Source organism: Protopterus annectens, chromosome 3.part1 (genome assembly GCF_019279795.1).
Source record: "Protopterus annectens isolate FY-2018-M chromosome 3.part1, PAN1.0, whole genome shotgun sequence".
Classification (NCBI taxonomy): Eukaryota; Metazoa; Chordata; order Ceratodontiformes; family Protopteridae; genus Protopterus; species Protopterus annectens.
In genome coordinates, this window is record NC_056732.1 from 1,857,602,952 (window position 1) to 1,857,620,110 (window position 17,159).

Here is a 17,159-nt window from a genome sequence, read left to right on the forward strand (position 1 = left end):
CCATAATTAAGGTATTGGATTGTACCTTAATATTTTCCAGTATCTTAAGAAATGAAGAGTGGGAATCCTGGGGCATGGTGGGGGATGTGTAAAAAGCTACAACCTGGATTGCAGTTGTAATACTTATCATGTACTTACTGCTGGTTCTGTTACCAGAAAGTTGTATTTGTTGTAATACTTATCATGTGCTTACTGCTGGTTCTCGTACCAGGACGTTGCCTTTGTTGTAATACTTATTATGTACTTACCGCTGGTTCTGTTACCAGGAAGTTGTCTTTGTTGTAATACTTATTATGTACTTACCGCTGGTTCTGTTACCAGGATGTTGCCTTTGTTGTAATACTTATTATGTACTTACTGCTGGTTCTGTTACCAGGAAGTTGCCTTTGTTGTAATACTTATTATGTGCTTAGTGCTGGTTCTGTTACCAGGAAGTTGCCTTTGTTGTTCATAGGTTCATAGGTAGGTACTAGGGCATTTATAAGTTTAGCCAGAGTGTGTCAGCTTTCGCCGCCCCATTGATTGTAATACTTATGTACTTACTGCTGGTTTTGTTACCAGGAAGTTGCCTTGGTTGTAATATTTATTATGTGCTTACTTCTGGTTCTGTTACCAGGAAGTTGCCTTTGTTGTAATATTTATTATGTGCTTACTTCTGGTTCTGTTACCAGGAAGTTGCCTTTGTTGTAATACTTATCATGTACTTACTGCTGGTTCTGTTACCAGGAAGTTGCCTTTGTTGTAATACTTATTATGTACTTACTGGTGGTTCTGTTACCAGGAAGTTGCCTTTGTTGTAATACTTATCATGTACTTACTGCTTGTTCTGTTATCAGGAAGTTGCCTTTGTTGTAATAATTATTATGTACTTACTGCTGGTTCTGTTACCAGGAAGTTACCTTTGTTGTAATACTTATTATGTACTTACTGCTGGTTCTGTTATCAGGAAGTTGCCTTTGTTGTAATACTTATCATGTACTTACTGCTGGTTCTGTTACCAGAAAGTTACATTTGTTGTAATACTTATTATGTACTTACTGCTGGTTCTGTTACCAGAAAGTTGCCTTTGTCGTAATACTTATTATGTACTTACTGCTGGTTCTGTTACCAGGAAGTTACCTTTGTTGTAATACTTATTATGTACTTACTGCTGGTTCTCTTACCAGGAAGTTGCCTTTGTTGTAATACTTATTATGTACTTACTGGTGGTTCTGTTACCAGGAAGTTGCCTTTGTTGTAATACTTATTATGTACTTACTGCTGGTTCTGTTACCAGGAAGTTGCCTTTGTTGTAATACTTATTATGTACTTACTGCTGATTCTGTTACCAGGAAGTTGCCTTTGTTGTAATACTTATTATGTACTTACTGGTGGTTCTGTTACCAGGAAGTTGCCTTTGTTGTAATACTTATTATGTACTTACTGCTGGTTCTGTTACCAGGAAGTTACCTTTGTTGTAATACTTATTATGTACTTACTGCTGGTTCTGTTACCAGAAAGTTACATTTGTTGTAATACTTATTATGTACTTACTGCTGGTTCTGTTACCAGAAAGTTGCCTTTGTCGTAATACTTATGTACTTACTGCTGATTCTGTTACCAGGAAGTTGCCTTTGTTGTAATACTTATTATGTACTTACTGGTGGTTCTGTTACCAGGAAGTTGCCTTTGTTGTAATACTTATTATGTACTTACTGGTGGTTCTGTTACCAGGAAGTTGCCTTTGTCGTAATACTTATGTACTTACTGCTGATTCTGTTACCAGGAAGTTGCCTTTGTTGTAATACTTATTATGTACTTACTGGTGATTCTGTTACCAGGAAGTTGCCTTTGTTGTAATACTTATCATGTACTTACTGCTGGTTCTGTTACGAGGAAGTTACCTTTGTTGTAATACTTATGTACTTACTGCTGGTTCTGATACCCGGAAGTTACCTTTGTTGTAATACTTATTATATACTTACTGCTGGCAATGTAACCAGGAAGTTGTCTTTGTTGTAATACTTATTATGTACTTACTGCTGGTTCTGTTACCAGGAAGTTGCCTTTGTTGTTCATAGGTTCATAGGTAGGTACTAGGCTATCTGCCCTAGGGCATTTATAAGCCTAGCCAGAGTGTGCCAGCTTTCACCGCCCCATTGATTGTAATACTTATCATGTACTTACTGCTGTTTCTGTTACCAGGAAGTTGCCTTGGTTGTAATACTTATCATGTACTTACTGCTGGTTCTGTTATCAGGAAGTTGCCTTGGTTGTAATACTTATGTACTGCTGGTTCTATTACCAGGAAGTCGCTTTTGTTGTAATACTTATTATGTACTTACTGCTGGCTCTGATACCAGGAAGTTGCCTTTGTTGTAATACTTATCATGTACTTACTGCTGGTTCTGTTACCAGGAAGTTGCCTTTGTTGTAATACGTATCATGTGCTTACTGCTGGTTCTCGTACCAGGAAGTTGCCTTTGTTATAATACTTACAGTGGATATAAAAAGTTTACACCCCCCTGTTAAAATGCCAGGTTTTTGTGATATAAAAAAATGAGACCACAATAAATAATTTCAAAACGTTTCCCACCTTTAATGTGACCTATAATCTGTACAATTCAATTAAAAAACAAACAAATCTGTTAGGGGAAGAAATATAAAAAATAAAAAACTTATAATACGCTGGTTGCATAAGTGTGCACACCCTTAGACTAATACTTTGTTGAAGCACCTTTTGATTTAATTACAACAGTCAGTCTTCTTGAGTAGGAGTCTCAGTATGGCACATCTTAACTTGGCAGTATTTGCCCACTCTTCCTTGCAAAATACTCCAAACCTGTTAGATTGTGAGGGCATTTCTTGTGCCTTGCCCTCTTCAGGTCACCCCACAGATTTTCTACTGGATTTAGGTCTGGGCTCTGGCTGGGCCATTCAAAAACTTTTTCTTCTGGTGAAGCCATTCTTTTGTGATTTGGATGTATGCTTGGGATCATTGTCGTCTTGAAAGGTGAAATGCCTCTTCATCTTTCTAGCAGATACCTGAAGGTTTTGGGCCAAAAGTGACTGGTATTTGGAACTGTTCATAATTCCCTCCACCTTGACTAAAGCCCCAGTTCCAGCTGAAGAAAAGCAACCCCAAAACATGATACTGCCACCACCATGCTTCACCATGGGGATGGTGTTCTTTTGGTGATGCAAAGTGTTTTTGTGCCAAACATACCTTTTGGAATTGTGGCCAAAAAGTTCAACCTTGGTCTCATCAGACCATAACACATTTTCCCACATGCTTTTGGGAGACCTGATGTATTGATTTGCAAATTTTAGCCAGGCCTGGATGTTTTTCTGTGTAAGAAAAGGCTTCCATCTTGCAACCCTACCTCATAGCCCAGACATATGGAGAATACGGGAGATTGTTGTCACATGTAGTAAACAACCAGTACTTGCTGGAAATTTCTGCAGCTTCTTCAGTGTTGCAGTAGGTCTCTTGGCAGCCTCCCTGACCAGTTTTCATCTTGTTTTTACATTAGTTTTGGAGGGATGTCCAATTCTTTGCAATGTCACTGTTGTCCCATATTTTCTCCACTTTTTGATGACTGTCTTCACTGTGTTTTATGGTATATCCAATGCTGTAGAAATTCTTTTGTACCCTTGTCCTGACTGATACCTTTCAGCAATGAGATACAAACACGGAGGTCTACCGCTTTCACCTTTACCATAAATTCAAATGATGGCACAATAATCTCCCCTGACCCCTCTACAAAACTATTAGGTGTCATCATAAACAATAATCTAAAATTCGACCTACATGTTAACCAAACTATCAAAACCATCAATAAAAAACTAGGGTCACTTTACAGAATAAAAGCCTTCCTAACCCCTCCAGCTAAAATTGCTCGCTCTCACCTTCTTTCAACCCTTCTGTATGCATCCCCTCTACTCTCGAATTTAAACAAGACTGTCCTTAACAAACTCTCAATTTGCTACAACCACATTGCCAGGTTTGCCACTGGGCTGCCTTTTAGGACACATCATTGCATCAATCTAAATCAGCTTGGTTGGCTTGAACTACCCAGCCTAAGCCAGTATAACCAACTGATTATGGCCTATAAAATCCTCTATAATCCGGACAATACTCCCTGCACTTAAAAATATTATCACCCCCTATAACAATCCTATACCGCTTCGATCCTCTAACAAACTACTAATTCAGACTAGCAAAATTAATAACACAGCCGGTGATTCTCTCTTTGCAAACTCTGTAAGTACATCCTGGAACTCTCTTCCAGCTGATATTACCTTACTTTCCACCTTAGGTCAATTTAAAACTAGACTCAAACAATATTTGTCACTTAACTGGCTATGTCAATGTATCAAGCCTGGCTAACTCTCTCTAGAATGTGTAAAAATCTGTTAACCAGTTTACTGTGTAATTTAATTTAATCCTGACTTGCGCGCAGGATTAACTCTAACCTGTGGAACTTGTTTAACTTGCTTACTTATGTAATCTCTGTAAATAGTCTGTTTGTAATATGTAATGCTGGTATTATGTAATGCTGTATCTGCTTACCCCTTGGAGCTTTCTCCCCAGGCCTCTGCTGAAAATGGACATGCATCCAGTCGGACTATCCCGGTCAATAAATGTAAAATAAAAATAAATAAATAAATGAGATTCCTTTGATACTTTGCAAGCTGTCTGTGAACCATGGCTTTTGCTGTAGCAGGCAACTGAGTACATGTCAGGAGAATCCTACTAGGACAGCTGAACTTTATTTGGGGTTAATCAGAGTCTCTTTAACTGATGGCAGGTGTGTACCCAAGAAGACTTAATGTTGTAATTAAATCAAAAGGTGCTTCAGCAAAGTATTAGTTTAAGGGTGTGCACACTTATGCAACCAGCTTATTGTACATTTTTTTTTTATATATTTTTTCCCCTAACAGATTTGTTTGTTTTTCGGTTGAATTGTACAGGTTATAGGTCACATTAAAGGTGGGAAAAGTTTTGAAATGTTTTACTGTGGTCTCATTTTTTATATCACAAAAACCTGGCATTTTAACACGGGTGTGTAAACTTTTTATATCCACTGTGTTATGTATGTACTGCAGGTTCTGTTACCAAGAAGTTGCCTTTGTTGTAATATTTATTATGTACTTACTGCTGGTTCTGTTACCAGGAAGTTGCCTTTGTCGTAATACTTATTATGTACTTACTGCTGGTTCTGTTACCAGGAAGTTGCCTTTGTTGTAATACTTATTATGTACTTACTGCTGGTTCTGTTACTAGGAAGTTGTGTTTGTTGCACTGTTGTTCTTCCTTCAGTCTCAGCAGCTGGAATGGTTTTATCTTTCTTAAGAAGTAACAGAAGTTCATACAATGGGACATTGTAACCTGCACATGAAAGTAAATGTATAGTTAACCACTGTATCCTTCCAGTAATTTTTTGCACTTTGTTTACAATGGTTTAATCATGCAAGTCTAAAACAAATTTATAAAAGTACACTACAAAAAAGCTACATTTTATCAAGGACTGTGAATAATACCATCTCTGGAGACAAATGGTTGCTTTTCCATCGTCCTATATTATATTATTCCTACAATCTCTCTCTCTCAACAAGGACATTCTCCTAAGAGAGTAAGAAACTAATTTCCACATTCTTAATTTATTGTTCATATTTGTGTGTACTTGCATGTGTGTGTTTGTGAAATTCCTATAGCAGCTATCTCTCAGGACTGAAAGTCAAAAACATCTGGTTACAAAATATTAAAGCATGAACCTGAGCCAGTGTAGATGGGGGTTAAATTATATGGATTACAGCAAGGAATTCTAGTGCAAACAATAAAAATAAAAGCTCTATAATAAAAGAACTGTTTGCTCATTAGACTATTTCAAATAAATAAGTACATACAAAAGTATAATATGGCAACTGTTTAAAATGTCCAGGTCTGCGTTTTCAAGTCCTGTAATGCTGAGACTGACAGATCCAAAGAAAAATGGACTTACAGATGTTATGTCTGAGCTGGTCACTTTTCAGAGTATTCCCTTTTCCAGAATGTATGGCTATCTCAGAGTTAGTATAAAGTTTGGGACATGTGGGGGCTTGCACCATGTAAAAAAAGGCAATTTAAAAGGAGAAGAGCGATGCTCCATATTTGTTCTTCTGCTGAACATTTTTCCAGCATATCAGCACTCTACATTACACATGCTGACATTTCTATAGAAAACTGTAAATATATCTGCATTTTACAATGGTAAACACAATAGAAATTCTGTTATGATTCAATGCTTTAATACAAAGAACATGAAGTCTGCCACTAACCAGAAGTACACCACTTCAGAGTGGTTCTGGTGTTCCTTAACTAGCACTAGGTTAAAAGCTTACCTTTCTCAGTTTAATTTTAACACGCTTTTTGGATTTCTAGTACCATAACAAGAATGGATCCCATTACTATGTCAAATTATGATTAACATTCATGAAATTAGTATAGTTTCATTCTTGATGTTAGCCAAAAGTGCTTTTCACAGCACCTGCAATGTGTCCAGAACTGACTCCTTCTGTAATTCATATGGAGTTATATTGGTAGCATATCTAAATGTGACTATAAATTCTATTTTATAAGGCCTGTTGCTCCTACTACTGTTGGAACTATCTGGGTATCCTCTCGCACTGCCCTCATTTCTTCCTGCAAATCCTGTTATTTTATGACTTTGTGTCTCTGTGTACACAAGACAGTGTAATCTCAGAGTGTATCACTTTTAATGATCTATGCTACCTTTGTCTTCTGTTCATGGAGTACTACATTTGGTTTTCTCACATCTATTTTCTGAACTGTCGGCAATGGCTGATTCCATTACCAGGCAGCAACTGAATGTGCCAAAAAACAAAAGAAGGAATATAAGGTGAAGGATCAGGTGAGAAAGTAAGAAATGAAATGCAGAAAATGCACAAATATAGTTTCAGGTGCAGAAAACTCCTGAAGCAACCTCATGTCGATCAGGATCTGACAGAGCAATGGTTCAAGAGCAACCTCATGTCGATCAGGATCTGACACAGCAATGGTTCAAGAGCAACCTCATGTCAATCGTCATCTGACACAGCAATAGTTCAAGAGCAACCTCATGTCAATCAGGATCTGACACAGCAATGGTTCAAAAAAAGGGCAACCTCATGTCGATCAGGATCTCACACAGCAATGGTTCAGGAAAAGAGCAACCTCATGTCGATCAGGATCTGACACAGCAATGGTTCAAGAGCAACCTCATGTCAATCAGGATCTGACACAGCAATGGTTCAGGAAAAGAGCAACCTCATGTTGATCAGGATCTGACACAGCAAAGGTTCAAGAAAAGAGCAACCTCATGTCGATCAGGATCTGACACAGCAATGGTTCAGGAAAAGAGCAACCTCATGTCAATCAGGATCTGACACAGCAATGGTTCAAGAGCAACCTCATGTCGATCAGGATCTGACACAGCAATGGTTCAAGAGCAACCTCATGTCGATCAGGATCTGACACAGCAATGGTTCAGGAAAAGAACAACCTCATGTCGATCAGGATCTGACACAGCAATGGTTCAAGAGCAACCTCATGTCGATCAGGATCTGACACAGCAATGGTTCAGGAAAAGAGCAACCTCATGTCGATCAGGATCTGAAACAGCAATGGTTTAGGAAAAGAGCAACCTCATGTCGATCAGGATTTGACACAGCAATGGTTCAAGAGCAACCTCATGTCGATCAGGATCTGACACAGCAATGGTTCAGGAAAAGAGCAACCTCATGTCGATCAGGATCTGACACAGCAATGGTTCAGGAAAAGAGCAACCTCATGTCGATCAGGATCGGACACAGCAATGGTTCAGGAAAAGTGAATTTAAACCAAAAGATGCAGGTTAATATTAGTGGTCCAGGATTATGTACATTTAAACCAAAAGATGCAGGTTAATATTAGTGGTGCAGGATTATGTACATTTAAACCAAAAGATACAGGTTAATATTAGTGGTCCAGGATTATGTACATTTAAACCAAAAGATGCAGGTTAATATTAGTGGTCCAGGATTATGTACATTTAAACCAAAAGATGCATGTTAATATTAATGGCACAGGATTATGTACATTTAAACCAAAAGATGCAGGTTAATATTAGTGGTCCAGGATTATGTACATTTAAACCAAAAGATGCAGGTTAATATTTATTTATTTATTATTTTTATTTTACATTTGTTGACCGGGCTAATCCAACTGGATACATGTCCATTTTCAGTGGAGGCCTGAGGAGAAAAGCTCCAGTAAAAAAAAAACATCTTAAAGACATATTAAAAACATATTAAAAACATCCTCAGAAAACGACATAGAGATATATCGTACAATTATTAGAAAATATTAGTGGCCCAGGATTATGTACATTTAAACCAAAAGATGCAGCTTAATATTAGTGGTCCAGGATTATGTACATTTAAACCAAAAGATGCAGGTTAATATTACTGGTCCAGGATTATGTACATTTAAACCAAAAGATGCAGGTTAATATTAGTGGTTCAGGATTATGTACATTTAAACCAAAAGATGCAGGTTAATATTAGTGGTCCAGGATTACGTACATTTAAACCAAAAGATGCAGGTTAACATTAATGGTCCAGTATTATGTACATTTAAACCAATGGATGCAGGTTAATATTAGTCGTCCAGGATTATGTACATTTAAACCAAAAGATGCAGGTTAATATTAGTGGTCCAGGATTATGTACATTTAAACCAAAAGATGCAGGTTAATATTAGTGGTCCAGGATTATGTACATTTAAACCAAAAGATGCAGGTTAATGTTAATGTCCCAGGATTATGTACATTTAAACCTATAGATGCAGGTTAATATTAGTGGTCCAGGATCATGTACATTTAAACCAAAAGATGCAGGTTAATATTAGTGGTCCAGGATTATGTACATTTAAACCAGCAGGTTAATATTAATGGTCCAGGATTATGTACATTTAAACCAAAAGATGCAGGTTAATATTAGTGGTCCAGGATTATGCACATTTAAACCAAAAGATGCAGGTTAATATTAGTGGCCCAAGATTTTGTACATTTAAACCAAAAGATGCAGGTTAATATTAGTGGCCCAGGATTATGTACATTTAAACCAAAAGATGCAGGTTAATATTAGTGGTCTAGGATTATGTACATTTAAACCAAAAGATGCAGGTTAATATTAGTGACCCAGGATTATGTACATTTAAACCAAAAGATGCAGGTTAATATTAGTGGTCCGGGAGTATGTACATTTAAACCAAAAGATGCAGGTTAATATTAGTGGTCCAGGATTATGTACATTTAAATCAAAAGATGCAGGTTAATATTAATGGTCCAGGATTATGTACATTTAAACCAAAAGATGCAGGTTAATATTAGTGGTCCAGGATTATGTACAATTAAACCAAAAGATGCAAGTTAATATTAGTGGTCCAGGATTATGTACATTTAAACCAAAAGATGCAGGTTAATGTTAATGTCCCAGGATTATGTACATTTAAACCTATAGATGCAGGTTAATATTAGTGGTCCAGGATCATGTACATTTAAACCAAAAGATGCAGGTTAATATTAGTGGTCCAGGATTATGTACATTTAAACCAGCAGGTTAATATTAATGGTCCAGGATTATGTACATTTAAACCAAAAGATGCAGGTTAATATTAGTGGTTCAGGATTATGTACATTTAAACCAAAAGATGCAGGTTAATATTAGTGGTCCAGGATTATGTACATTTAAACCAAAAGATGCAGGTTAATATTAGTGGTCCAGGATTATGCACATTTAAACCAAAAGATGCAGGTTAATATTAGTGGTCCAAGATTTTGTACATTTAAACCAAAAGATGCAAGTTAATATTAGTGGCCCAGGATTATGTACATTTAAACCAAAAGATGCAGGTTAATATTAGTGGTCCAGGATTATGTACATTTAAACCAAAAGATGCAGGTTACTATTAGTGGTCCAGGATTATGTACATTTAAACCAAAAGATGCAGGTTAATATTAGTGGCCCAGGATTATGTACATTTAAACCAAAAGATGCAGGTTAATATTAGTGGTCCAGGAGTATGTACATTTAAACCAAAAGATGCAGGTTAATATTAGTGGGCCAGGATTATGTACATTTAAACCAAAAGATGCAGGTTAATATTAGTGGTCCAGGATTATGTACATTTAAACCAAAAGATGCATGTTAATATTAGTGGTCCAGGATTATGTACATTTAAATAAAAAGATGCAGGTTAATATTAATGGTCCAGGATTATGTACATTTAAACCAAAAGATGCAGGTTAATATTAGTGGTCCAGGATTATGTACATTTAAACCAAAAGATGCAGGTTAATATTAGTGGTCCAGGATTATGTACATTTAAACCAAAAGATGCAGGTTAATATTAATGTCCCAGGATTATGTACATTTAAACCAAAAGATGCAGGTTAATATTAGTGGTCCAGGATTATGTACATTTAAACCAAAAGATGCAGGTTAATATTAGTGGTCCAGGAGTATGTACATTTAAACCAAAAGATGCAGGTTAATATTAATGTCCCAGGATTATGTACATTTAAACCAAAAGATGCAGGTTAATATTAGTGGTCCAGGATTATGTACATTTAAACCAAAAGATGCAGGTTAATATTAGTGGTCCAGGAGTATGTACATTTAAACCAAAAGATGCAAGTTAATATTAGTGGTCCAGGATTATGTACATTTAAACCAAAAGATGCAGGTTAATATTAATGTCCCAGGATCATGTACATTTAAACCTATAGATGCAGGTTAATATTAGTGGTCCAGGATCATGTACATTTAAACCAAAAGATGCAGGTTAATATTAGTGGTCCAGGATTATGTACATTTAAACCAGCAGGTTAATATTAATGGTCCAGGATTATGTACATTTAAACCAAAAGATGCAGGTTAATATTAGTGGCGCAGGATTATGTACATTTAAACCAAAAGATGCAGGTTAATATTAGTGGTCCAGGATTATGTACATTTAAACCAAAAGATGCAGGTTAATATTAGTGGTCCAGGATTATGCACATTTAAACCAAAAGATGCAGGTTAATATTAGTGGCCCAGTGGCCCAAGATTATGTACATTTAAACCAAAAGATGCAGGTTAATATTAGTGGCCCAGGATTATGTACATTTAAACCAAAAGATGCAGGTTAATATTAGTGGTCCAGGATTATGTACATTTAAACCAAAAGATGCAGGTTAATATTAGTGGTCCAGGAGTATGTACATTTAAACGAAAAGATGCAGGTTAATATTAGTGGTCCAGGATTATGTACATTTAAACCAAAAGATGCAGGTTAATATTAATGGCCCAGGATTATGTACATTTAAACCAAAAGATGCAGGTTAATATTAGTGGTCCAGGATTATGTACATTTAAACCAAAAAATGCAGGTTAATATTACTGGTCCAGGATTATGTACATTCAAACCAAAAGATGCAGGTTAATATTAGTGGCCCAGGATTATGTACATGCTGATTTACAAATTCCATTTAACATGTGGGAGAAGCAGACAAATGCAGGTATTGTAAAACAGAACTAGAAACGGTCACACGTCTTGTCGCTGGGTGCGATACACTAATGACAGAGGGCCTGTTTACTGAAAAGCATGATAATGTGGTACAACTGTTACACTGGTTGTTGTGCAAACTTTACAAAACTGAAGGAGCTGAGAAGCATGGAAACATGATCCACAAAGCATTGTAGAGAATGATGAAGTTTATATCACATGTAACCAGTAACAAGGTGTGTGACTGTTTCCAAGCCTATTTTGCAAAACCTGCACGTCTGTTTCTCCAAGTTCAATGGACTTTGTAAACTAATGTGCATGTAGTCCACTCTCCTGCTCTGCCAATATTAACCTTCCATCTTTTGGTTTAAATTCACCTCTCCTTTCCTGCATTAGATCCTGATTGACATGAGGTTGTTCCAGGAGTTTTCTATACTTCCAACTAGATTAATGCCTTTTCCACATTTCTTGCCTTCTCATCTGATACTTCACCTTATATTACGTCTATTGTTTTTTGTCACATTCAGTTGTTGCCTGATTTTTACCTGCTTTTGGTTTAATTTCCATTCCCACTTGACACTGATATCCTTCTGCTAAACTAAGCAGGAAAGTCATCTTAGACTTATTCTCCTCGTGTTTTAAAACTTTCACTATGTTTGGATCTTCTGAGGTCAGCAGATATGTATGCAGTCCTGTGACTGCAGATCTATACATATAATTAATTTCAAGGAGGCCCATACCTCCTTCAGGAAAGGGAATAGGTAATGTTTGTATACACTGATTTTTTTTGTTTTCCTGTCCAACTAATTTCAATGTCTTTTGGGGCCAGTTAGTCACCCCAAAAATGTGAGTTAGAACAGGAACAGCAAATTGGTTTATAGCTTTACAGACATCAGGCCTGTTTTCGGTATTAATTTTAGTCTTCTAAAATATTCCTTATTATTCCCGTTTTACTGTTGATCTTTCATCAATTCCCAAATATTTATACACTCCCTCCTGCTCAAGTTCTTTTATACCACATTCTTGTCCCACACTGATATTTTCTTGGTACTACAGCTTTCGTGCTTTAAAGGTTGCTTTTGCATGTTTATCAAGACCAAATGGCATTCTTATATCATCTGAGAAAGATTTGAGCACTTGCAGTTGTGCTTTCAGTTCCTCATCTGAGGAACTAAATCATTTTAAATCATCCACAAAAAGAAGATGAGAGGTCTTTACACTTTGTTGTCTTATGGGAGTCAAATTACAGCCATGACCTTAATCTGTTTAGTAGACGGCTTAATGGGTTAAGGGCAGGACAAAAGGGCAGTGGTGACAGAGAGTCACCCTGAATCATCTCCATTAATTTTTAACCCTGGGATAATTTGTCCTTTATCATAGCTTAGCTGCAAAATGGTTTGCCAATGTTTCATGGCCACTGTAATCGATCATTGTAGGGTGTATCTTATCCATTTGTAAGCACTTTTATCCATGAATGTGAGATGTTGTCAAGTGCTTTGTTGTAGTCTATCCATCCCATACTTAGATTCTTCCCCTTTTTACAATTCCGCATTATGACTTTATTTAACAATAAATGATCCTTTGTTCCATATGATCAACTTCTTTGAGACAGTTACCAGAGCCATGGACAAAGGGAAGACGGTGCACACTGCCTACCTTGACCTGGCCAAAGCCTTAGATACTATTCCCCGGTCACGTATAATAGATAATATCTTTCATCTAGGCATCAATCTGTATGTTACCACATCGGTAGCAAATTGGCTCACTGACAGAACCCATCTAGTCAAAATAGGGGAAGCCACCTCAAGCCGTAGACCCGTAACAAGCAGCATACCACAGGGATCAGTCTTGGGGCCTCTGTTGTTTGGGATATACTTTTCTGAGGTGCAGTCCAAAACTGGTGGGGTATGGTTGATTAAGACTGCAGATGAGTGTAAGATGGGTACTCTCATCAATTCCCCTAGTGATGTGGACACCCTCCAAGAGGGTCTCACCCAAACAAATGACTGGTGCCCAAAACATGGGCTCAAACTGAATGTTCCCACAAATTATAACACTGATAACAAGGTCCTGAGCACACAATCATTCATGAGGGACTTGGACACTCAGGTTGATAGCAACCTGACTTTTGACCACAATATTTCCTCTGTTATATGGAAGGCTTTCTATATAGTAAACCTGAATAGGAAGACTATTTCATCCAGGGACAAGGAGGTCATAACATCCCTGTATTCTTTCTTTATAAGACCCATTATTGAATACAATGAACTTTTGGCATGTACCTCACAAAGCACATGCAGCTGGACAGACTACAGAGGTGCCTCACCAGGAGAATCCAGGGCCTCAAACAAAGACCCTGCACAGACAACCTGTCCCTCTACTTAGTCTCATACATCCTGCCTTGATGGGACTGCTGCATATCCGCAAGTCAAGCTCCACTCAAGTAACCCACACACGCAACCTCAACCTGGTCTGTGACATCAATAGGACTTGCCAGTCCCAGAGACTCCTTCTTCTGTGGAACAGACTCCCTCTCCATGTCAATCAGAGTAGCTCATTATACCTTTTTAAGTGCAACCTGGATAACTGGATGGGGAATAGAAAATGCACCACTAGGATTCCACCCATGTCCCTGCAGGACAGGGGCATCAGGTGGTGACTTACTGGAACATGGGCTAAATTCTTGGCTAGGCTTGTAAGGGTCTCAGTGCCAATAGCTTAGTAACTTCCTATGATCCTATATCACTTTCTTTTGTTACCCTTTTGTTCTATTGCCATGACTGAGTTTTCTTCTAAATGACTAAAAACTCTACCAGCATCAATTCCAGTGTATAGCTTATACATTGTTAGAAGGCAGGTTACTGGTCTACAGTTTTTAGGATATCTTGCAGAGGAGTATCATTTTCCTGTTAACCAGGTTGGTGTCTGTTTGGGGTGTGCACATAAACAGTTCTTACTCATGGCTAAATTTTCAAGTAAAGATGTTAATACTTTTAGCCAGAAGTAGTTAAATACTGCATTAGGGCATGTGGTTTTCCGGGGAGCTTTTCTTAATTTTGCTTCCGTTACTCTGGCTGTTACTTTATCCCATTTAATATCCTGTACATTTGAAGTTATTATTTTTTTTTTTTTACTTCTATCCATTCAGCATCTTTGTTATGTTCCACAGGATCTTCATAGATATTTCTCCAAAATGCGTCTTTCTTCTTTTTTGGTGGCGTTTCTGTTCCTTTTGCTGGTTTCCCATTTCTCTATAAAACTTTTTTGGTCATCAATAAATTGCTTGTTTTATACTTTTCCTTTACATTTATCCACATATCTTCTAAGTTATTCTGCCTGTACTGATATCTTTAGTTTATTACTTGCAATACAGTGAGCAACAGAACCTGGTCTGTTCTGATGCTGTGCATTGCTTTTATTATGTCTCAGTATTTTTCCTGATCAGTTACATCTTCTGTACTCTTCTACCAGCAACACTTCTTGTCTTAATTGCTTTATAGATTTCTCTATTTGATACTTTCATGATGGCATTTGATTTCTCAACTTCCTTTCTCTTATTGCCCTGTGTTTCTGTAGGAAGACTTTGTCTGTTATTAATTTACCTGTGCAGTAATATATCTTATTTACCTGTTACATTGCATGAATTTCTACAAAAAGTCTTGATTGCTAGGTTCACTTGTTTTATCAAACTTCTAACATGTTGGGTCTTATTGACTTTCTGTAATCTATTTCTTTCATTGCTCTTAATATGTCAATCCATCTGTATTAAATCAAGCAACTCTTCCCTTAGATCATTTTCTTCAAAACTAAGAGCCATTTTTTTGCTGTTCCCTGTGGGCATTCTACAAAAAGTCTCACAACATCTTCCTGTGTCATCCGTTGCTCTTTCATATGGGAACTCACTGGCCTATCACTCCATAACACTGACTGCATCAGAGTTGCCAGTTTCCTCTTCCTTCCCTTGCTGTACAACTCCAAATGTATCAAAGTATCTTCATAAGGAAATTCAGCAGATGCTTCCTGTTCCACTGATTTCTCCTTAACTTGGGGACTCAGTGGTCTATCATGCTGTGACAGTTAGATTTTCTACACTAAATCCTTCACTTCACAACTAATCTATACCTCAGTTTCTATTTCTTTAACTTCTCCATTACTAATCCTATCTTTGACTTTCCCTCTTTGTTTTCTTATTTTATTCTTCAAATAGCTTTGGTGCTGCATTTTTATTAGTTAGTTTTGCTTTCTCCTTTGCATAAATATTGCACCACATTAAATCTCTGTTTCTTTCCCATGTCCATATTTCTTCAGATGTCTCCCACTCCTCCTGTTTCGCCTTACTTAGGGGACTCATTGTTCCACCATGCTGTGACATAACCCGTGTTAGATTTTCTACACTAAGTTCATAGGTTCAAACTAGGCTAACTGCCCTTGTGAGCCATTGCAAGCCTAGCCAATTATCCCTTAGTGAAACTCAAACCATGCACCTTGTGTTTGTAAGGCAAACACCTTAACCATTAGGCCACCCTCCCACCCCTTAGGCCACCCTCCCACCCCCAATCCCAAGTCCTTCGCTTCACGTGTATTCTATAACTTCAGCTTCTATTTTATTAACTTCTTCTTTATTAATCTTCCATGTTATAGTCCCCCTTTGTAATCTTATTTTTTATATTCTGAAATTTTCCATATCTGGATGTCTTTGCATGTATTTCTCTTTGAGTATCTTTGGAGCTGCTTTTTTAATATTGATTAAGTTGGCTTTCTCCTTTGCATAAATATTACACCATACCAGTTCTCTCTCCTTATTTCACATGTTCATATTTCCTTTTTATACCTTTCAAAAATGTCTAGAGTTTGTTCTTTGAATTTTCACACTTCCTCAGTCACTTCTTTTTCCAAATGACCCAAGGTGTCTTGGTCTATATAATGTTTTTCATAAATCTGTTGTCATTAATAAACACAAATTTGCATTTGAAGCTTTTGACAGTTTTTCTTGTGCAAGTATTTTTCTTTCCTCTAATTTCCATCTTAATCTTTTTGTATATCATATGTCTGGAAATTCTGGGCTTCTTGCATAATAGCAACAATACATAAGAAAGAAATTAAGAAATTATCCTCAGTAGCCCAGTCTATCATCTTTATGGCTCTTTTTTGGCCTATCAGTTTTTGTTGAGTACTACTTCCTTCTACAACAGCAGGGCCATCCTCCCCTGAGCAAGACAAAGTCCTTTTTCAATTTGTCCACATATTTTGGGTTTTTAATGCCATGATGGGAATGGACCCCCATTCCTAAGTCAAAGTACAATTAAAGTTCATGAAATTAGTATTGTTTCAATCTTTAATGTTAGCCTGAAATGCACTTCGCAGCAAGTGCAATGTGCCCAGTAATGAGTCCTTCTGCAATTCATATGGTGTTACATATACTGGTAACATATCTAAATATGATTGTAGATTCTTTTTTATAAGACCCATTGCTCCTACTGCCACTGGAACTGTCCAGGTATCTTTCTTCCATATTGCTCTCATTTCTGCCTGCAAATCCTGTTATCTTATGACTTTGTGTCTCTTTGTACACAAGACACTGTAGTCACTGAGTGTGGTGATTTCAAAG

The 17,159-nt window shown here is 37.1% G+C and overlaps 1 protein-coding gene across 1 annotated transcript in view; it reads right to left on the reverse strand.

The window, feature by feature from the left end:
• The window catches only part of LOC122797932 (zinc finger protein 182-like), a 214,030-nt gene that overhangs the window by 55,397 nt on the left and 141,474 nt on the right, over positions 1-17,159 (reverse strand). The window contains exon 3 of the mRNA XM_044066450.1: positions 5,249-5,371. Within this exon, the coding sequence (XP_043922385.1) occupies positions 5,249-5,371 (123 nt within the window). The remainder of the gene's footprint in view (positions 1-5,248; positions 5,372-17,159) is intronic.